Source organism: Gekko japonicus, unplaced genomic scaffold (genome assembly GCF_001447785.1).
Source record: "Gekko japonicus isolate JY-2015 unplaced genomic scaffold, Gekko_japonicus_V1.1 scaffold2819, whole genome shotgun sequence".
NCBI lineage: Eukaryota > Metazoa > Chordata > Lepidosauria > Squamata > Gekkonidae > Gekko > Gekko japonicus.
The window spans coordinates 32051-55137 of record NW_015169871.1 but is presented as its reverse complement, the minus strand read 5'-3'; the positions used below and the strand labels follow the sequence as shown (position 1 = coordinate 55137).

The 23087-nt window shown below is 46.5% G+C and overlaps 1 protein-coding gene across 1 annotated transcript in view; it reads right to left on the bottom strand.

Moving 5' to 3' along the window:
• The window catches only part of PLCL1 (phospholipase C like 1), a 56632-nt gene extending 42460 nt beyond the window's left edge, over positions 1–14172 (bottom strand). The window contains exons 1-2 of the mRNA XM_015417438.1: positions 11724–14172; positions 7654–7857 (exon numbers count right to left, since the gene is read on the bottom strand). Coding sequence (XP_015272924.1) covers positions 7654–7857; positions 11724–14144 — 2625 coding nt within the window. The 5' untranslated portion in view covers positions 14145–14172. The remainder of the gene's footprint in view (positions 1–7653; positions 7858–11723) is intronic.
• Between the last annotated feature and the right edge of the window lie 8915 nt (positions 14173–23087).

Sequence of the window (23087 nt, the reverse complement as noted above, 5' to 3'; positions counted from 1 at the left end):
CATCCAGCCCAACACTCTGTATCACACAGTGGCCAGAAACACCAGGTGCCATCAGGAGGTCCAGCAGTGGGGCCAGGAAACTAGAAGCCCTCCCACTGTTGACCCCCCCCCCAAGCACCAAGATGACAGAGCATCACTTGCCCCGGAGCCCCTATCTATACCTTGTGGCTAATAGCCACTGATGGACCTCTGCTCCATATGCTTATCTAATTCCCTTTTGAAGCCGTCCATGCTTGTAGCCGCCACCACCTCCTGTGGCAGTGAATCCCATGTGTTAATCACTCTTTGGGTGAAGAAGTACTTCCTTTTTTCCGTTCTAACTCGACCTAGAAGAATACAAAGCATAATACGACCGTTCAACCAGCCCTAGAAGAATACAAAGCATCACTATTTAGTTATACGTGGACAGTTTGTAAAGTAAGTGCACACTGATGAGTCCCATCATTCAGTTTGGTGTAGTGGTGAAGTGCGCGGACTCTACTGTGGGAGAACTGGGTTTGATTCCCCACTCCTCCACTTGCAGCTGCTGGATGACCTTGGGCAAGCCATAGTTCTGTCAGAGCTGTTCTCTCAAGAGCAGTTCTGGAAAGAGCTCTCTCAGCCCCGCCTACCTCACAGGGTGTCTGTTGTGGGGAGGGGAAGGGAAAGGAGTTCGTAAGCCGCTCTGAGACTCCGAGTGAAGGGCGGGGTATAAATCCAATCTCTTCTTCGTCTTACCCAGGCAGGTTCACAGGCAAGAGGAGTTTCGATCCCGAGGCAGCTGATTTGTTTATTCCAAAACTGTCATATTTATTGCTTTGGAAAAAGTGCAGAAAAGGGCAACTCGAATGATAAAAGGGTTGGAACACTTTCCCTATGAGGAAAGGTTAAGGCGCTTAGGGCTCCTTAGCTTGGAGAAACGACGACTGAGGGTTGACACGATCGAGGTTTATAAGATTATGCATGGGATAGAGCAGGTGGAGAAAGAAGTACTTTTCTCCCTTTCCCACAATACAAGAACTCGTGGGCACTCCATGAAATTGCTAAGGGGTTGGGTTAGAACGGATAAAATGCCAGAACCCCCTGCCAACAACGTAGTACATGCTTTCGGGAAAGGTAATACTTTATTGAAGAGCTATACGGCTGCCCATGGGGCATAATAGGATATAGGGTATTCGTATGCAAACCCCCCCCCAGAAGAAGAAGAAGAGATTGGATTTCTACCCCGCCTTTCACTACCCAAAGGAGTCTCAGAGCGGCTTACACACTCCTTTCCCTTCCCCTCCCCACAACAGACACCCTGGGAGGTAGGCGGGGCTGAGAGAGCTCTGAGAGAACTGCTCTTTTTCAAGGACAGCTCTTATTAGAGCTACGGCTTGCCCAAGGTCACATCAGCAGGTGCAAGTGGAGGAGTGGGGAATCAAACCCGGTTCTCCCAGATTAGAGTCCGCGCACTTAACCACTACACCAAACTGGCACTACACCAAACCACTACCCCACTGCCCTGGCCAATGAGCCACCCTCCTGTGCGTGGGAGAAAGAGCTTCGGCCGTTTAGCGCTGAAGCTGGGAACGAAACACTCTCTCACGGTTCCCAAGAAAACCAGACATCAGCATCCCCACCTGCAATACTTATAGATAAGTGTTGTAGCAGCAAAGAAGCACAGAAGGAATGCAAAGGCAATTAGAAGACAACCAACCTCCCCACCCCCTGGGCAGCAAAGCTGACATAAAAGGAAGGGAGGGCTCCTGGTGTCCTGACCCCACTGGTGGACCTCCTGATGGCCCCTGGTATTTTTGGCCACCGTGTGACAAGAGTGTTGGACTGGATGGGCCTTTGGCCTGATCCAACATTGGCGTCTCTTATGTTCTTATGCATTTTCAAGGGATTATCTCCTATTAAAGTCACGTTGACATCCCCTAGCAGCTCTTCCACATAATTGGGGGTCACAGTCTTAATTACTTTCTTCCTCATGAACAAAATAGCTGCAAGGTCATAGATTCACGTGTCTATCCCCTCAGGGAGCATAATTCCATTTTTACTACTTTAATTGTGCCAAAAATGTATTAATTGACACAGGCCTGAGAGGTAAGAGTCAACGACTAGATCAACTCTGGTAGCACCTCACAGACCAACAAAGCTGTTGGGGGAGAGCTTTCATCAGATAACAAAGGAGACCTGTAACCAGTGTTCCCTCTGAGTTGAGTTACTGTGAGCCAGCTCACAGTTTTTTAGACTCCGGCTAACACATTGTTGTCTCAGCCCAGGAAGGGTGGCTCCAGAGGAAACTAATTTCTGCAGCGGCCAAATCGCTCACTCACCACTTTTGCTCACAGGACTCCACAGCATAGAGGGAGGATTGCATGTAACCAACTATAAACAATCAATTGGGATGACGTTCAGACCAGCCATAGGTCTGGGAGGGAACATTAGGCATATCATAAACCCAATATCTCCTCCCACGTATCTGGGGGGCTGGGAGCAAGTGCCGGAGGGCACGGAGTGGATTTGGCCAATGACGGTGCATATCCTGGAGGAGATAATCCATTACACAGCCGGCAGCAAGGAGACAGTTAAACCATATCAGCAATATACTGCCCCGACACAGCCGCCTAGATGTCCTGGGTGGAGAAGTGGCCTTGAATACGTGTGGCAGGGGGCAGGGATTAGCCTCATGCTGTGGGGTCAGAAAGTGTCATCAAGTTGCAGCCAGTTTATGGCAACCACATAGGGTTTTCAAGGTAAGAGATGGACAGACGTGGTTTGCCATTGCCTGCCTCTGTGTAGCAACTAGGGGTGTGTATTCGGCATAAACCGAGACGAAAAAATACCCCAAAAATCCCTTACAGGTATTTTCCAGGTGTTATTTAAGTCAAAAACAGATCAGAGAATCTGATCGGCTAGCAGTATAGCTGAGCCTGAATAAAGCCGAGGTTTTTTGGCTGTTATTCAGGTATATTCAGCTATACCGAATGTCCGGTAGGCTCCTCTTGCGGCTCAGTTTAAACCGAGCTGCAAGAGGAGCCAGGATGGTGCGGAGCTCTCAAATTCTGCTGCCCCAGCTGATTCTCTCTTGCCTCCCCACCACACACAGATCCTGGGGCCAGCTTCTCCTGCAGCACAGTTTAAACCACACTGCAGGAGAAGCCCTCCCAGCCAGGTCTGCATGAGGTGCCTACATGACCCAGAAGTGATGTTGTCATGTCAGGGACGTCAGGATGACGCTCTGGTATTTGGGCAAAAACTTTATGATTAATTTGGATTCTACCATAGAGTTTCTGCCCAAATACCAGAGTGTCGCTCCGACATCCCCGATGTGACGACGTCACTTCCCGCTCACATGAGTAGTGACGTGAGCACGTCCTGCACGTCTGAAGAGCCTCCCTCTTTTTCCGAGTAAGTTCCCCTCACTGGCAGCTGGGCGGTGAGGCCTGGAAATGGGGGACCCCCAGCTCCACCAGGAGGTCTGGCAACTCTACTTTTAAGTGGTTTTAATAACAGAACATTCAGTCTGTGCTTGAACTCAACTACATTGCATGGGACTTGTATGAGGCTGGATCTGCTTCTGGTCCTGTGAGTTCGATCTGGTAGGAATTTTCGTTTCCCATTTAAATCAAGCAGTACTCTTCAGCACGGAAGGATCTTTCATTATGTAGTGGTAATATGCTTTGTGCAAGAACATCCGGTTTCCCCATGGGGCTGTATCAGTTTAACCTTAAGCTTTCGGATCGAGATGTAAAGGCCATTGTGGCAGCAGTCGGCAGTGGCGGATATAATCACCCAGAGGAAAGAAAACAAACACCACACAAATGGCCTTTGTCTAGTCGATCTGCAAACACGGGAGAGAAGCAACACAACAGGCAGTTGATTGTTTTCGAGACCATTTCTAGGGGTCCCAGAGCAGCTGCCTTCGGTTCTCGTGAAACATCAGAGCGCTCCATGCGCCATTAAGCAGTGGGCGAAAAGCGTTTCTCTAAAAGCCGATATCCCCACGAAGACTCCCCGCACAGATTAAACCCCAACGACCCAGACAGAAAATTGTTACAGCTAGTTTAATCGTTGCACCTAGAAGGACAGACTTCGTCTAATTGCTCACCATTTTATGCCAGATTATCAAAAAGAATTAATTATGTCGCCCCCTTACTGTGATGTTTAAGCACAAAATTACGAAAAGCACTTTTAACACCGGACAAATGCCTCTCATTATTTTGTGTCTAACAATATGGCAAGGTGGCACGTGCCTAGCATGACAACAGGAAAGCCAGGCCACCCACAGAGAAGGTATTATTAGAGTTATTTTATAGTCTGCCTTTCTGACAGGGACTGAAGGCAGATTCCATGTATGATAAAAGGAAAACCCTTTCCAGTTAATCATTAAGAACATAAGAACAGAAGAGCTGGATCAGGCCAATGGCCCAACCAGTCCAACACACTGAGTCACACAGTAGCCCAAACCCAGGGGCCATCAGGACGCCCACCAGCAGGGCCAAAACTCCAGAAGCGCTCCCACTGTGCCCCCCCAAGCACCAATAAGACAGAGCATCACTGCCCCAGACATAAGAACATAAGAGAAGCCATGTTGGATCAGGCCAATGGCCCATCCAGTCCAACACTCTGTGTCACACAGTGGCCAAAAATCCAGGGGCTACCAGGAGGTCCACAGGCAGGACCAGAACTCCAGAAGTCCTCCTACTCTTGCCCCCCAAGCACCAAGAAGACAGAGCAACACAGCCCCAGACATAGGAACAAAAGAGAAACTATGTTGGATCAGGCCAACGGCCCATCCAGTCCAGCACACTGTGTCACACAGTGGCCAAAAATCAAGGGACTACCAGGAGGTCCACAGGCAGGGCCAGAACTCCAGAGGTCCTCCCACTCTTGCCCCCCAAGCACCAAGAAGACAGAGCATCACTGCCCCAGACATAGGAATACAAGAGAAGCCATGTTGGGTCAGGCAAACGGCCCATCCAGTCCAACACCCCGTGTTGCACAGTGGGGGGTTACATTAGCTACCTTCCAGTCCTCGGGAATGGAGGCAGATTTTAGTGATACGATTGCCTATTTTTGTCAGGAGAGCTACAGATCCACATTTGCGCTCTTTCAGATTACAAAATATGGTGATGGTAGAAAGTCTCCCACACTCTATATATATGATGTGGGGTGGAGGAAGTTTCCAAATCATCTGGATTCCTCGTGGCCCTCTCTAACCCTAACTATGAAGAAGGCAGTCCTACGTCAACCAGTAAGACAGCAGAACAGGGCTATCAGGGACAAGGCAGAGGGGTTCGGCATACCTGGGGAAGCCTCCGGGGTGTGCAGAAAAATAATGCTTTTCAAAAACATTTTTAAGGGGGGAAGCAACCCCAAAATATAAGTACTGAGGCCTCCACGTGCCCATTGCCCTCATCCTGCTATGGAAGCCCAGGCCAAAGGACATGCACACCCTCACGGGAGGGTGACGAGTATTCTATCACATGGTCAGGACAGTTATTAGATTAGAACTATGGTTGTTAGGGCCTGTTCTATGTTGTTGTTGTTCAGTGGCACAGTCGAGTCCGACTCTTCGCGACCCCATGGACCAGATCACGCCAGGCCTTCCTGTCTTCCGCCGTCCTCTGAAGTTTGCTCAATGACACTTAGGCAAAGTAGAAGCTGCTCCTAAAAAGCGAGAAACTAGGAAGCAAGGTACTGATGCCACCGGCATGTGCAGCTTCTCCTCCCCATTTCAAGTATCACATGGGCAATACTGCATCACCCTTTCCTTCCATCACATAGCTGACCAGATGACAATAAATGTGCCACTGTATTTTATTGGTAGTTGATGACACACATGTCCGGAAATGCTTGAAATTCTGTACCAGATTATAATATCAATGGACGTTTTATGCGCGAGCATAGTTACTGTGTGACAGGACCCACGGTTTGCTTTATAAGTTAACATCGAACCACACAAAGTCTGAGTCCAGTGGCACCTTTAGGACCAACAAAGTTTATCGGCATACCTGGGGAAGCCTCCGGGGTGTGCAGAAAAATAATGCTTTTCAAAAACATTTTTAAGGGGGGAAGCAACCCCAAAATATAAGTACTGAGGCCTCCACGTGCCCATTGCCCTCATCCTGCTATGGAAGCCCAGGCCAAAGGACATGCACACCCTCACGGGAGGGTGATGAGTGTTCTCTCACATGGTCAGGACAGTTATTAGATTAGAACTATGGTCGTTAGGGCCTGTTCTATGACACTTAGGCAAAGTAGAAGCTGTCCTAAAAAGCGAGAAACTAGGAAGCAAGGTACTGATGCCACCGGCATTTCAAGTATCGCATGGGCAATACTGCATCACCCTTTCCTTCCATCACATAGCTGACCAGATGACAATAAATGTGCCACTGTATTTTATTGGTAGTTGATGACACACATGTCCGGAAATGCTTGAAATTCTGTACCAGATTATAATATCAATGGACGTTTTATGCGCGAGCATAGTTACTGTGTGACAGGACCCACGGTTTGCTTTATAAGTTAACATCGAACCACACAAAGTCTGAGTCCAGTGGCACCTTTAGGACCAACAAAGTTTAATTCGTGTGCATGCACACTTCATCAGATACACACTTCAGACCACACAATATATGAGATAACATCACCTGGTCAGGGTTGATATATACTGTTTATTTTCCAGATGTATTTCTAAAAACTATGTTATATACTACTGACCACTGAAGAAGACCAAAACGTGTATGGTCCTGTGTTGGTCATTTGGTATTTATCATCAGCTTTGTATGAGGGATTTATAAAAGCTTATGAAAAGCTGGTTCTTGGTTACTTTTAATGCAGCCTGATATTCAGGCCCTATGTTTTTAATTACATTATTGTGTACACTGTATAAGATACAAATTTTATTAGCTGTAGCTCAACCTTTAAAGCATTCTCAAGTATATGGGGAAACATGCCATGAAACCAGTATCTCTGAGAGAGTAGGGGGAAGCCTGCATAGTTCTTTAGGGTTACAAATAGGGGTGTGTGCTTGGTATATACCGAGCCAAATAAATACCCAATAAATACCTTATCAGTATTTTTCGGGTATTTATTCAGCTGAATCAGATTCTCTAATCTGATTTGGCTACCAATCTAGCTGAGCCCGAATAAAAGCCAATATTATTCGGCTTTTGTTCAGGCTCAGCTTCATTTGCAGAAGCAGCGCGAGTTCATCCACTTTCCAGATGAACTTGCACCATTTCCAGGTTCTTCGCACATGGCTTTGCTTTGCAAAAGCCATTTAAAGGGAAAGATGTCTGCCACAAGAGGTGGAGACAAACACAACATGGCTGCTGCAGTAAGTGGAGCCACACACAGAGGAAGCTCAAGTGCAGGGGAAAAGAAGGAAAATTTTTAAAATTCCCTGGGAAAGAGGGGAGAGGGAGAAAAAGAGAATAAAACCAACACTGTAGTGGCAGCTGTCATTGAAACAATTATTTTAATCTGCACAGCCAATCAAAACTCCAATGGCCAATCAGAAACTGTGCTGGTCAAAGAGCCCCATGTGGTTCCCACCCACTTTCTAAAAATACTTGGTTGGTGCCCGGAAAGGTATTGGTGGACACCATGGTGCCCTCAGGGACCACATTGGTGATCCCTGTCCTTTTCTGATCTAATGAAAAAAACTCAACAAGCTCCTACCAGGTCATATGCAGCTAGAACCTTCTTCTGTACATCAGATAGTGTCCCCAAAGGTTCCAGGTAAGGGAAGTTGTCTTTCATGTTGAGAGCCACTGAAGGGGCGTTGTCAGTGTTCACCAGCCGCGATGACAGGGTCAAAATGCACTGCTTCAGACTGGTGATCGGTGGGAGTCCACAGAGCTCTTTAACGGATACAATTGCATTCTGTTGAGGGGGGAAAAAGCATTGGTTTTATACTTTCAGCAGAATGTCACTACAGTACATTTTATATAGCTATAATGGGGTGGGGCACACTCGTGACCTGGATGTTCAAGTGGAACCTTCAGCAAGCATATCCAGTCTGCCCACCAGAAAATGAGAAGAAGAGGAGGAGGAGGAGGAGGAGGAGGGGAGGAGATTGGATTTATATCCCACCCGTCACTCAGAGCAGTTTACAATAATCTCCTTTCCCTTCCCCTCCCCACAACAGATGTCTCTGTGAGGTAGGTGGGGCTGAGAGAGCTCTTTCGAGAACTGTTCCTGAGAGACCAGCTCCAAGAGAGCCATGACTGACCCAAGGTCACCCAGCTAGCTTCAGGTGGAGGAGTGGGGACTCAAACCCAGTTCTCCCAGATTAGACTCCATGCTCCTAACCACGACACCAAACTGGCTCCCATCAGTACAAAAACATGTCCAGTCAGTCCAACAGTGCTTAGATGACACCTGAAATGTGGATATAGGTGAGCCTACACATCTTATGAATCTGGATCCCCTTTGCTAGACAACTGTGAGAGTATTCTGGACAACAGTAAGAAAAATGACTGAAGACTTGAAAAAAAAGTGGAATAGAAATGCAAACAATTACACTTTGTATTGGCTACTTATGACTGGGCACCTATTTGCTAATCAAATAGTCCCCCTATGTTGATTTGTCTTATTCTACGTGAGACCCTGTCATGATCTGTGTAGGACTGGGAGACAAGGCCTAGAGACCTAGGCCCCCAGGAGACCTGTGTGGGAGTGGAAAGCTGACAGCCTACAATCCCTACAATGCTTAGCGACGGTTGTAGCCAATTGGTGTCCAGGGATTGTGTGAGGAGATTGGGACTTAAGCTTTGTGGGCTGTGAAACTGTGTTCTTTTCTCTTCTGCAGTTCTTTTTCCTCACAGAGCTAAACTGACAGGACAGTCTGGTCTGGGGGAAAGATCCCTTACTTGGGACAGAGTGAATACAGGTACAGCCCTGGTATAAAAGACTGTGGGCCTGGAACAGTAACCAGTATAGAGAAATCGGTAGCTGTGTTAGATTTGTTTTATTTTACCTTTAGACACTGTTATATATTATATGCACCTTCTCTTGTTTTCAGTGCTCCATTACTGTATTAATAAACCATTTGTTCAATGTCCTCTGCCTGGTCATCATGCCTATATTTCTCGGCTTAAAAGGGGAATTTTGATTGGGCTTGGGAGGGTACTATGGGCCTTCCCAAGGGACCCTAAGTCCAGAGTGGTGGCAGACGAAGGTGGCAACCCACAGGGGATCATGACAGATCCCCATCACGAAGCCCACCAACCATATAGGGCTGCCTCACGTTTTGCTCCAGAACAGGAAGACTGGCAAGCTCTGTGCAGACCCCCATGCCCAGCCGGTGTGCTACATTTGGCTTCTCAAATCAGGCATACAAGAGAACTGAAGAATTCCTAACGGACAGAAGCCAGACGACCTATATTGTTCTGTATGACAGTACTAGTCTAGCAGAAGCATATCTCAAAAGGTTTTCATTACTAGCATTCACTACCTTTCTAAACCCCTTCTTGTTGTGGTGCGGCATTTTGCGGCTTGTTGCACAAGTTCAGCGACCGTTCTGGAGAGCGTCCAATATTCATTATGGGCATTAGTACTGAGGGCCACCTGAACCGCATCAATCCAAAATTATACAATTTGGCAACTGAACCTTGCATTTTGCGGCGTACAATTATAATCCAGCCAGGACACAAAATGAATGGAACATCTGTGTGTAGGGAAGTAATTATAGTCTTACTGAAGTTTTAAAAAAGAGAGAGGAAACCTTTCATCTTTCTGCAATATTAATACTTATTTCTCGTTCTGGTCAGGCCTTCTTTTCACGAGTACATTATTTAACCATTTCCTCAAAAGAAGAAATTATGCTAGATTTGAGTCCATTAGCATCTTAGAGAGCAACAAGATTTTGGGGTATAAGCTTTCAAGCTTTAGCATCCCACTGGAAAGATGCAAAACCAACAAGCATTGAGGTATGGTATAGGAAATTATGGTCTCATTTCCTTATGGATTCTGTCTCAGTTAAAATACACTCAAATGTTCACTCGTCACTACATGCGTCATTCACTGGAAAATGGTTCCCAGTTTTGGACTATTTATCACAATAACAGTTTATTTCACCTGATTGGTCTCAATTTCACAAGTGGATTTGAAACTTAATTTTCTAATTTTCTAATTTTTATTTTTTATGACTTGAATCATTGTTAAAGAGATGTATTCTAATGTAAAGGGTCACTCGTACAGTATAGTGTTACAATACCTCACAGTTTAAGACAAATGTTATAGATTCTACACATAGTATTAATTATTATATCTGCATTATTATTATGTATTAACAGTTGTAAATTCTTTGGATGTTCATGTTTCTCTGTTTTCTAACTTGGAAAATTGTGTACTATTTTCTTCAAAGACTTTAATAAAATGTTTATAATAAAAAAAGAGTCAAAACTTGCTTCGTTAGATTGCTAGAGAAATGCTGATTGTCAATGAGATCTGTAACTACTGGATTGCCTGTAACTACTGGATTGCAATAACTAATGTTATTAGTTATAATAACTAGAGGGGAATGTGCACCCCTGTTCTTAAAATGCACTTGACCAATTCAGTGCCTAAGGCATTCTGCATTTTGCACATCCACATTCTTATTTTTGGCACTTGTGTGTCCCTATTGTTTCGGGGGGGGGGTTCCCCTCTTCCGCACATGTTTTATTTTATTTATTTAATATTTTCAATTTATATCCCGCCTTGACTGCACAGGCAGGCTCAAGACGGCGTACAACAAGTTAAAATACAATAAAACACAGATGCATAAATGCAATACTATAAACATTAGCACTCTTGCAATATTTTGTTTATTTAACAGTGCCTGATAACTGACACCTCTTGCTCTGAATTATTCCATCAAAATGTCTGTGCTGTTGCAATCTTGAGTATGCTGCTCAGGTGTGTATCTGTAAACTGCAAACCTACGATGACGCAGCCGCAGCAGAACTGGAAGAAGAAGCAGAAGGCTGCCAGTTCCACTGCGGGCCTGACAGAAGCCCTCCGGGGGTCAGATCCGCCCCCCGGGCCGCATGTTTGACGCCTGATTCCCAATATATCCAAGCTTGTATTTGACTTTGGACTTGTTTACACACCCACTCAACATGTAGAAGCCATTGGGGCTGTGAGATATTTCCCACCTCCCACCGGTACCTGTACAAAATCACAGGTCACACCTGATGGTGGCTACAAGGGGATAAATAAATGAACATAAGAACATAAGAGAAGCCATGTTGGATCAGGTCAATGGCCTATCCAGTCCAACACTCTGCGTCACACAGTGGCGAAAACCCAGGTGCCATCAGGAGGTCCACCAGTGGGGGCCAAAACTCCAGAAGCCCTCCCACGGTTGCCCCCCAAGTACCAAGAATTACATGCCTGTAATTAAAAGATAAAAATTAGTTCCTGAGCAAAAGCGGATTTGTGTTTGAATGTACGACTTGGGTTACAAATATACCATATCCACCATATGGCATGCACAAAAGTCTAGTGCCCCAGTATCTGTAAAGAATCACCAATTTTAAAAGTACATGAATGAGCCCACTGTTGTTTGCCAATCTAGCAGAACATGGTGGAAGTTTGGAACACTAAGGCAAAATCACCATAACGTTTATTTACTAAAAAGGTATTTCAACCTTTGCCACGGGGCTTTGCATTTTCATGACCAAAAATCATTATTCTAAACCTGAATCAAGTTCTTAACTATAAAGAAGGAGGTAAAAAGAAGGAAGCCAAAAACTTCCCATTACCTGCATGTTGTCTCTCATGTCAGTTGCCTCTCCTAATGGCTGGACCGCAGGTTTGAAGATGTCATCGATAGTCTTAAGGCCGGTGTTCCGCAGCATGCTATAGTTTCTTGCTTTCTTCCCTATTCTAACCCCCAGACTGCGCTTTTGGGCCTTCCCTCCACCACTTCGGTTTGTTATTGCAATGTGTACAAAAAGCGTCACATGCTCCATGATGTCTCCCACAAAGGAGCGCAAAGGTACGTGCCGATACCCGGGCTGTAGGCACTCCAATGGGATGGTATATTGGCCAATGAACTCGTCGCCAATATAATCGTCGTCCAGTACAACAAAACGGATCATGGCAAGTTCCGGCAGATTTATCTGGAACTCAAAGCTCTCGTCAAAAATAGGGTTGTCGCTGTTCTGCTGAACTGTTTTAGTTCTCTGCTCTGCACAGTCTGCAGGAATACCGTGGACTTCTATGCACACATAGGGATCTATGACATCCCCTTTGGCACATGCTCCTTTGGGCTTTGGAAAGTTCTGACCGCTGATGATTTTGACATGTAAAACTTGAGGAGAGACCCCCGGGACAATGCCTTTTGTATTTGCGCTGAAGTATGAAACCTCTTCCCGCATAACAGAAGGTCTAAGGACATAGCCACATCCCCCATTTTGTAGAAACCATCCAGTATATAAATCCATCATTGGTCCTGGCGTTTGGTAGTTCATTGCTACTATCTGGCAGCCACAGTTCCAAAAATCTTGTGGGTTTAAGTTACTGGAATCTATTCTCATGGCACTAGGGTATATTCTAGACAGAAATTTCTTGTTGTAGTTCACAAAGTCCTCCGGATACTCATTTGAAATTTTACTGGCCTCTGATTCACTGAAGGAGCAGATTTCCCAATAGTTCTGACTTTTCATGGAACTCTCAAAACCAGTGAACTTGACAGATTTGCATATCGATACCATATCAGAGAGCCCCTTGCATAACCAGGTTGTCTTTGGTTCCCCCAAGGACTCTTCCGACATCCTTCGAGAAATTTCAGCTTCTTCATCCTCATCTGTAACCTCGCCCTCCAACAAATCCTGACCGTATGGCAACTTCTTCCCTTTAATGATGATCTTCATTTTCAGTTTCTCCGGAGACGGGAGGTACACTTCTGATGATAACGGAGAATCTGTGTAGAGCTTATGTCCAAAGACCTTCTTCATCTGCTGAACCATGGCCTTCTGCTGTTGTATAGAACAGTGGTTTCCCAAGCAGAGAATGAGAGGATATTCTGAAGAAACAAAGGCTAGTTTGTTGATTACCTCAATGACACAGCGAAAGGTAATAGGTGAGGTCATGCTATTACGGTTGCAAATTATGGGCTCGTTATCGGGACCATCACAAACATCCAGCTCAATGCTTCTACAGCCCATCTTCAGGGCTCTGACATAACCGTTGATATCTGCTGGCCCTCGTACCTGGTCTTCTACTAGGTAGGTATTGTGAGATGCATTGATGTAGTAATGTGATAAAGGCTGAGTCATGTCTTGGACAACCTTTTGATGCTCAGGATCAAAGATGTCACATTCCGGGGACAACAAGTATTGCGTAAATCCATCAATTGCGAGAAAACCCTTCAACTGCCCTTCCTCAGAAAATTCATACCTGTGAATGATATCGAGACACATTTCCTCAGTTATGTGCATAACTCCTTGCTCGGCTTCTAAAAAAAGCATGAGGTCATTTGCGTCTAGGCATTCTTTGTTTTTAGAGATTTGCACAAGTAAAAAATACACATCCGGTCTAGTGCACAGTTCAGTGTACGCTTCACAAAACTCCTCCTTTGTGACACGGGTTGTTAGTTTCTCTTTGCTCCTCTGGATTTCCTTAAATTTCAACCTGATCTTGGACTCCTTTAAGGCAGGGTTCAGTCGTTTTATTAATTCCACAGCTGTATCTTCCAACATGATCCCGTTCCCGTCAATATCTGCCTCTTCAAACACAGATCTAAGCCAGGCAAAACGGGGCGTGTTCTGACTACCTTCTATCAAATCCAGTGATTGTTTGCTCCGAGAAACCAGGTACCTCAAACCTGACACCCAAATGTTGGCCACGTCTGCTGAATTGGCAACCAAATCTAGCGAGTCATAATTCTCCCCATGAATTATGGAGAAGGCACAGTCTTCGGAAATCTGATCGGCGAGGCCATTGTTCCTGAACGTTTCCGTGTTTTTACCTAACCGGATCTCTTTCACGGCAGAAATATCGAGTTTAGCCTTCTCAACGTCTTTCTTTGATGGCTCCCAGCGAAGCGCTTGCAAGTCAGTGTCCAGAGTAAAAAACCTGTTATAAATACGGGAGCTTGGTCGGACTTTCTTGAGCTCACAACCAGCTTGCATGAAGCTGATGCAGTCGCTCGCGCTACTGATCTTCTTCTCTGACGGCATACTGCTGAAAGATACGGTCTTCTTTCTTCCACATTTTTGGTTTGAAGGGTCCTGAAAAGCAAATTAGAAAAAAAAATGAATACTTTCTGATAAGTGACAAACTCAGAAGCAAAATGCGAAACATAAAACATGTGCATTAACTACCAAAGCAAGCAATTAAATAAATTCAATGATGGTCGATCTGTATAAATTTACGCGCACATCAATCACAGTGAAACCAGTGAAACTCCCACATATATCTGCGCATTTACGGCAACCATAGACAAAGAGGAAAACAAAGATAATTAAAACAGATATTTCTGTTTTAACTCTGCCTTGAGTCATGACACATATACAAATGGAAAACTATACATCAGGGGTGTCGAACTCATTTGTTATGAGGGATGGATCTGACATAAGTGAGACCTTGTCAGGGCGGGCCATGCGTGTCATAAAATGTAGTGCCAGGTAACAGAGATATAAACTTTATAAAGGACACAAACACAAAGGGTTTTTTTTAACTTATAATAAAAACATACTTAAAACATTAGCACTCTTGCAATATTTTGTTTATTTAACAGTGCCTGATAACTGACACTTCTTGCTCTGAATTACTCCATCAAAATGTCTGTGCTGTTGCAATCCTGAGTAGGCTGTTCAGGTGTGTATCTGTACGCTGCAAACCTATGATGACGCAGCAGCAGCGGAACTGGAAGAAGAAGCAGAAGACAGCCAGTTCCAGTGCGGGCCTCATAGAAGCCCTGTGGGGGCCTCATCCGGCCCCTGGGCTGCATGTTTGACACCCCTGCTCTACAACATTATAAATACTTTTGAAAAATACAGGCTCGTAACCTACCACCCCACTCAGCAAGTCTGAAGCCTCCTACCTTCCAACACTACCAGCCTCAGGAATATCTCCTTCAATGAAAGTGGCTCTCCCACCAAAGGGGTAGGATACAGATAGGATTGCCAAGTATGGATTGGGAAATTCCTGGATAATTTGGGGTGCAGCTTGGGGGAAAGGGAGGGGTTTGGGGAGGAGAAGGGAAGGGAAGGGAGAGACCTTGGGAGGGGATAATGCCATAGAGTCCACCTTCCAGAGCAGCCATTTTCTCCAGGAGAAGAAGAAGAAAAAGAAGAGGAGACTGGATTTATACCCCGCCCTTCACTACCCGATGGAGTCTCAGAGCGGCTTACGAACTCTCCTCCCCCTCCCCACAGCAGACACCCTGTGAGGTAGGTGGGGCTGAGAGAGCTCTGACAGGAACTGCTCTTTTTCAAGGACAGCTCTTATCAGAACTACGGCTTGTCCAAAGTCATCCAGCCAGGTGCAAGTGGAGGAGTGGGGAATCAAACCCGGTTCTCCCAGATCAGAGTCCGCGCACTTAACCACGACACCAAAATTATCTCTGTAGTCCGGAGATCAGATATAATTTTGGGAGATATCGAACCCTAGTTACAGGTCTAGTGTTGCCAGCCCCGTTTTGGGAAATACCTGGAGATTTGGGGGGTGGAGGCTGAGGGGGTCGGGGTTTGGGGCATTATGCTATAGACCCCAACTTCCAAAGTGCCTGTTTTCTCCAGGTGAATTAATCTCTCTCGCCTGATGATCAGTTGTAATAGTGAGCGATCTCCAGCCACCACCTGGTGAATCAATTTTTTCGCAGTGAACATTGGTGGGGTACCACCTGGTGAATGGCAACCCTATCCCAGTCACAGCCAGTGTTCCCTCTAAGCTGAGTCAGTGTGAGCCAGCTCACCATTTTTTAGCCTCTGGCTCACACATTTTTGTCTTAGCTCAGGAAGGATGGCTACAGAGCAAACTAATCTCTGTAGCCACCAAGTCGCTCGCTCACAACTTTAATGCCAGTGGCTCACAAAGTAGAATTTTTGCTCACAGGATTCCACAGCTTAGAGGGAGCCTTGGTCACAGTTTGTCATTTTTGTTGTGACGTGTGGCTTTCGAAAATTTCACAGCCCTGCCACAATTCATGTCTTTATGAAACTTCTGAGTCACAGTCCTCGCCTCTATAAGGGTACTTAAAGTGCCGTACAAGATCGAAACCACATTACCAGAACTCAAAGGGATGTACAAGATCGAAACCACATTACCAGAACGCTACAATCGAATCAACGGCTCGTAGAAAACCAACAAGGGTAAAATCAGGCAGAAGAGAACACAGGTGTGATTTCAACACCCTCAACCGCAATTCAACTATCGTCAGGAAATGTGCCCTTGAAAACAAAAAGATGTTTCAGTGAGGAGGAAAGTCTTCAAAGGAAGAGGCCGAGTGATGCACCAAGGGAGGTTCCTCCCGGGGGGATGGGGCCACAGCTGAGAAAACCCGACAGCAGAACTTAAGGAGATGGGCCATTGTTTTGCTTGTCCCGGTTTTATGGAATTTACTGGGGCCTTCTTACCATTTCACTTCTGATGACATTCTGACTGGAAACTGATATCCCGCTCTGGGACCACTGGCCTGATTAACCCCCCCCCCCCCCGATGGATCTTACAGGCCTTCGTAGGGTCTCGAATGTTCATCTACCTAGCGGCCTGCCCCTAAGGCCTGCAAAAGGGCGTGTTGAGCCCAAACACCCCGAACAAGGACTGCCAATACTCCCACCAGTGGAAAGGCGAGTGATGCTCCTTCACGTAGTCCATTTCCACAAACAAAAAAACCATAATTTGAGGCGGTTACCCGTGGATCCAGGATTTACAGAATGGCTCTAGGGTTGCCCCTTCCCAGTTAGGAAATTCCTGACATTTGGACATGGAGCTTTGGGGAGGGGAGGGAGACCTCGGCAGGGCGCGATGCCAGAGAGTCCAACCTCCAAAGCAGCCATTTTCTGGAGGTTGGCAACTCTGAATGACAGGGAGACCGTTTCTACCCACTTTCTTTGCTTTTCTATTTGTGTGGGTGGGTTAAATATAGGGAAACACTTCAAAAAGCAATCCTCCACCTGCATTTGGAATTTATATATTTAATTTGGCTTTCTATCCCACCCTCTCCACAAGCGGGCTCAGGGCGGGTTCCAGCAGTATAAAATACACTACAGTAAAAACCACACTAAAACCACACTATAAATAACGTTTTAAGTCCTGAGTACCATGTAAACTCTAGCGGTTATCAGATATCTTAGTGCTTAGGGTGGCATTGAAAATTTAAGGATCCAGGCCACTGATGGGGGGCCAGCCAGAGGGAGGGGACGGGACGTCTGCCACCTCAGCCAAAAGCTCAGTGGAAGAGCTCCGTCTTACAACCCTTGCAGAATTGTAATAAATCCTGCAGGTTGTCAGGATCCTTAGTCAGGTCACACCACACAGGGCTTCATAAGAAGATAACTGTTTATTGATGAGTCCAGTACTAAAGAACACATGTGCAACTTGTGTCAGGAATGGCCATCGGTACTAGGGCCTCTGACTTATACTAAAATCAAACATCCCCCGCCCCCCAATGTAGCATGAGCCAATGGATATATCTGACGCTCGCGGGCAAAAAGCCGTTAACTTTCCCAGCCGAGTAAACTGCAGCTGGAGCATCTACAAGGTCAAGCATAAGATAGCAAACAGTCAGTGAGCCAGAGAGAGCTGAGACAGAAAACGGGAGGGCACCCCTCCACATTCCAGAGCTATGACAGGGCTACCTGACACAGGGCCCTGATCTCACACGGGAGCTCATTCCACCAGGTGAGGGCCAGGGCTGAAAAGAGTGCAAGAAAAGGTACAAAATCATGGACAGGCCCCAGACTGGAAAGATGCAGAGAGCCTTTCTCCCCACCCGCCCAGACCCTCTGCAAGTTCCCACAGTTCGTATGTCTCTTCTCCATTCCACGGGTCCCTCTGCGCCCGGCTCATCTCACCAGACTGCGGGTCGGTCCGAGATATGATGCAGAAGAATCCATCTGTGTCTCCGAACCTGGTATTTAGCCCCTTGTTACTGTGTTGCCTGGGCAACCGAGATGGGCAAAACGGTAAATCAGCTCCGGTGTTCCTATTGGTTCACCGGTCGGAATTTTAGGCGAGCCAGCCAATCAATTTTCACTGTCCAATAAGAAGCCACTTCATTTGCAGCTGTATTCATTGGACCTGGGTACCCGAGGCCATAGCTTGAGATCTGCTGCAGTTGACCTCCTCTATGTGCTAACTGCGCATGAGGTGAGCAGGAAAAGGGAGGTTTTCTACATGCTTGCCCCACAAGCTCTGGAACTCCCTCCTCCAGGAGACTACCAAAAAAAGCCTCCCTTGTTGATGGCTTTCCAGAGATTGGGAAATATAGTGCTTTTCTGGAAGGCTTGGGGGGCAAACTAAATAAACCACCTACCCACAATGGAGTGATTGATCCCACCCTGTGAGAAAGCCTGTTCACTGACAGGTGAATGTGGGGTTTCCTTTCAGGAATGCGGCACTGGGTGGAACAGAAATGTTTGCATTTTTCTATTTGCAGACTTTTTTTGCCATTTTGGAGATGTTTTCTGCTTTCTACCCTTTCAAAGCCTCGTTTCAAGTTTCTTCTAGAGCAAATGTCTTTCTTTTATTTTTTAAAAAAAAGCACATGCAAAACGGTGCCCGTTGGCTTACCATCATTGTTGCCAACCTCCGGGTGGGGCCTGGAGACCCCCCCCCCAAATTACAATTCATCTCCAGACGACGGCGATCAGTTCCCCGGGAGGAAATGTCTGCTTTGGAGGGTGGACTTGTGGCTAATAGCCACGGATGGACCTCTGCTCCATATGCTTATCCAATTCCCTCTTGGAGCCGTCCATGCTTGTAGCCGCCACCACCTCCTGTGGCAGTGAATTCCCTGTGTTCATCACCCTTTGGGTGAAGAAGGACTTCCTTTGATGTGTTCTAACCCGACTGGCATCCCTACGTGTAACTATATTTGCCAGCTCCCCCCTGGCCACTAGCGGGGGATGGTGAGGTGTAGGGTTGCCAGATCCAGGTTAGGAAACTCCTGGAGATTTGTGGGTGGAGCCCGGGGAGGACAAGGACCTCAACAGGGTCAAATGCCATCGAGCCCACACTCCAAAGTATCCCTTTTCTCCAGGGGAAGCTGATCCCTGGAGTCTGGAGATGAGCTGTAATTCCCAGAGATGCCCAGGTCCCACCTGTAGGCTGGCAACCCTATGTACAAAGGAAGCACGCATCCAGTGTCATCAATCTCTTTTCATTCTTTGAAGGAACTCGCACGCCATTTCCCCCGTGCCACAGTGCCGTCTACATCAGCCTACCCGGTAACGAGAAAGAGATGACCCAAGGCCACAATTAGATCGCAAAGAAATGACAGACCCTGAAGCAGCAAGTACATTATCTTCTGCAACATTTACCGGAGCAGAGATTTAAACAGCTTTTAATGGCAGGTTAATTTGCCTGGTCTGTTGTAACGCCTTCCGCAAGCGTTTGGATTCAAATCAAAAGAGAGACGATGAAGCGAGTACATTGGGTCGAGCTTCTTCCTATCCCCAGAGCTTCCCAGTGCAATTTCTTTTTTGTTCCACAACAGTCGTAAACGCAAAGCATAAATTAATGTGGCTGATTATATGGTTCTCCGAGATCCGTTTTGTTCTTTCGAAAATGGTATTCCAGAGAAAGAGGCGTACTGCCGACTTCCAACAGAAACCTAAAATAAACTCAAGTACATTCACTTCCACTTTTGTTTAGACTTACAAGCTGAAAGAGACCCAACTGCTCCAGACTGGATCAGTGTTCCCTCTAAGCTGAGTTAGTGTGAGCTAGCTCACAGTTTTTTAGCCTCCGGCTCACACATTTTTGTGTTAGCTCAGGCAGGATGGCTCCAGAGCAAACCAATTTATGCAGTAGCCAAATCCCTCCCTCACAGCTTTAATGCTCACAAAGTAGGATTTTTGCTCACAAGACTCCACAGTTTAGAGGGAACATTGGACTGGACTACGGGTAGAGCTACACTTCAGACTTCCAACTGATCTAATTCCTGTGACTTTCCTCCAGGGAAGCTCCCAAACCCAGGAATTTCTGAAGCAGAATTCTTACGTGTTCTTACAAAGCTACAAACCCTTTGAGTCCTCTGTGGATAAGGCAGAAAGGTTTGCCTGACTAACTGATTAAAATCTCCACATGGATGGGGGGGGAGAGTTATCCACAATTAACCAGGAAGTATATTTCTTTGCTGGAGCTGCGGTGGCTCAAGGGGTTAAGACGCTGAACTGCAGGCTGTGGAAGGTCAGTCGTTCAGCAGTTTGAGACCCGAGTGTGCCGCATGACGGAGTGAGCTCCCGTCTCTAGTTCCAGCTCCTGCCAACCTAGCAGTTAGAAAGCAAGACATTGCAAGTAGATAAATAGGTACCACTTCGGTGGGAAGGTAACAGCATTCCGTGCGCCTTGGTGTTTAGTCATGCCAGCCACATGACCACGGAAACGTCTTCGGACAGTGCTGGCTCTTCGGCTTTGAAACGGAGATGAGCACAGCAACCCTAGAGTCGGATTCGACTGGCTTTCGAGCAAGGGAGACCTTTACCTTTACCTATATTTCTTTGGATCTGATTTTTATTGTCCAGAGGAGGGCACCGAAGATGGTGAGGGGTCTGGAGACCAAGTCCTACGAGGAAAGGTTGAAGGAGCTCAGTATGAGCTGGCCTCGGCCGGGAGGGTGGGATACAAATCTAATAAATATGTTTCGCCTGGAGAGGACTGGGAGGTGATATGATAACCATCCTCAAGTACTTGAAGGGCTGTCATCTAGAGGATGGTGCAGAGTTGTTTTCTGTTGCCTCAGGTTGGACCAGAACCAACAGGTTGAAATTGAATCAGAAGAGTTTTTGGCTAAACGTTAGGAATAACTTCCTGACAGACAGAGTGGTTCCTCAGTGGAACAGGCTTCCTTGGGAGGTGGTGGGCTCTCCTTCTTGGGAGGTTTTCAAACAGAGACATTGTCTATCTGACAGCAATGCTGATTCTGTGGACTTAGGCAGATCATGAGAGGGAGGGCAGGAAGGGTTGCCTCAGGGCTTAGTTCTCGTGACCTTTTCTTACATGCCCAGGGAAATGTTGATCGCCACTTTGGGGGTGGTTAAGTGTGCGGACTCTAATCTGGGAGAACCGGGTTTGATTCCCCATTCCTCCACTTGCACCTGCTGATGTGACCTTGGGTCAGTCACAAGCTCTGACACAGCTCTCCTTGAAAAAGAGCAGTTTGTGTAGAGCTCTCTCAGCCCCACCCACCTCACAGGGTGTCTGTTGTGGGGAGGGGGAAGGGAAAGGAGTTTGTAAGCCGCTCTGAGACTCCAAGTGAAGGGCGGGGTATAAATCCAATCTCTTCTTCTTCTTCTTCTTCTTCTTCTTCTTCTTCTTCTTCTTCTTCTTCTTCTTCTTCCAACTCTATGGTTCTATGATTCTATAAATACCACCCCCTTCCTGCTCTCTTTCAGGACGAAGAATGTCTCTCCTAAGATGGCACCCTGTAGAACACACACACATATAATCTCAAAACAAAGACAGGAATGTGCCTGCGTCCCCACCCCAGAACTATTGTTTTAATCATATGCAAATTTATGCAGACTGAAAGAGTGAACCGAAACTTAGGGACCATCTCAGAAGAGATTAGGATTTCTTTTCATCAGGCGAGAGCCTGATTTTTCAGAAAAAAACCATGGCAAATACACTGGCATAAAACCGGTTTCTTTTTGCGATGTGGAGATAGGCAAAGAATCGGTACTGTGATTATTACTTCAAGCACTTGTACCGGATCAGAAGTCCACTCTGTCTGATCTCTGCCCTAACGTAGACGGCCCCAACTAGCCCAGTCTCATCAGATCTCAGAAGCTACGCACAATTTGCCCTGGTCAGAAAGTGGATGGGAGACCACCGTTGGTGGCTACGCAGAGGGAGGCGATGGCAAACCACCTCTGTTCGCCTCATGCCTTGGAAACCCTACAGGGTCACCATAAATCGGCTGTGACTTGATGCCATAACACGGAGAGACTGAACTGACAACAAGAGGGAAAGTGAAATGGGACAAAATCAATGACGTCCCTGCTGCCCCGCGAGGATTTCTATGACAACATCAGCTCTGACTGGTCTTTCGGCCTGGTTCCCCGGGGAATTTTAGCTGCACTGTACCACATCCTAAAACCTGGCTGTTTCATCGACCCCCACCGTTTGTCAAAGTTGGGAACGTTTTAATTTGCAGATGACATCTCAGATTGGATTTGATGGAGACCTCCGATCCAATTATGAGTTGATTGGATTACAATTTATAGTGTGAGATAGCCGGGGGGGGGGGAGAGACGTGAGCTGATTAAAATAAGACTACCAGTTGCAGGAAGATTCAAACTCAACTGGTTTGCGGGGGGCTTTTTCCATAGGCAGAGAGGTTCTTACTGAAACTTCTTCTCACACTATCGGCTTCTTCTCCATATAGAAATAAAGCACAGATCATTGTTATGAATCTAGGCAAAGAAGTCGATAAGTAAATAGGGAACCTGAAGGCTGTGTGTTGTAGATGCCTATAAGGACAAGAATTCCTCTTCGCATAGACATCGGGGGATAGCAGAAAGCATCATAAGAACATAAGAGAAGCCAATGTTGGATCAGGCCAATGGCCCATCCAGTCCAACACTCTGAGTCACACAGTGGCCAAAAATACCAGGTGCCATCAGGAGGTCCACCAGTGGGGCCAGGACACTAGAAGCCCTCCCACTGTTGCCCCCCCCCCCTCAGAACCAAGAATACGAAGCATCATTTGCCCCAGACTGAGAGTTCCTATCTAGACCTTGTGGCTAATAGCCACTGATGGACCTCTGCTCCATATGCTTATCCAATTCCCTCTTATAAGAACATAAGAGAAGACAATGTTGGATCAGGCCAATGGCCATCCAGTCCAACACTCTGAGTCACACAGCGGCCAAAAATACCAGGTGCCATCAGGAGGTCCACCAGTGGGGCCAGGACACTAGGAGCCCTCCCACTGTTGCCCCCCCAAGCACCAA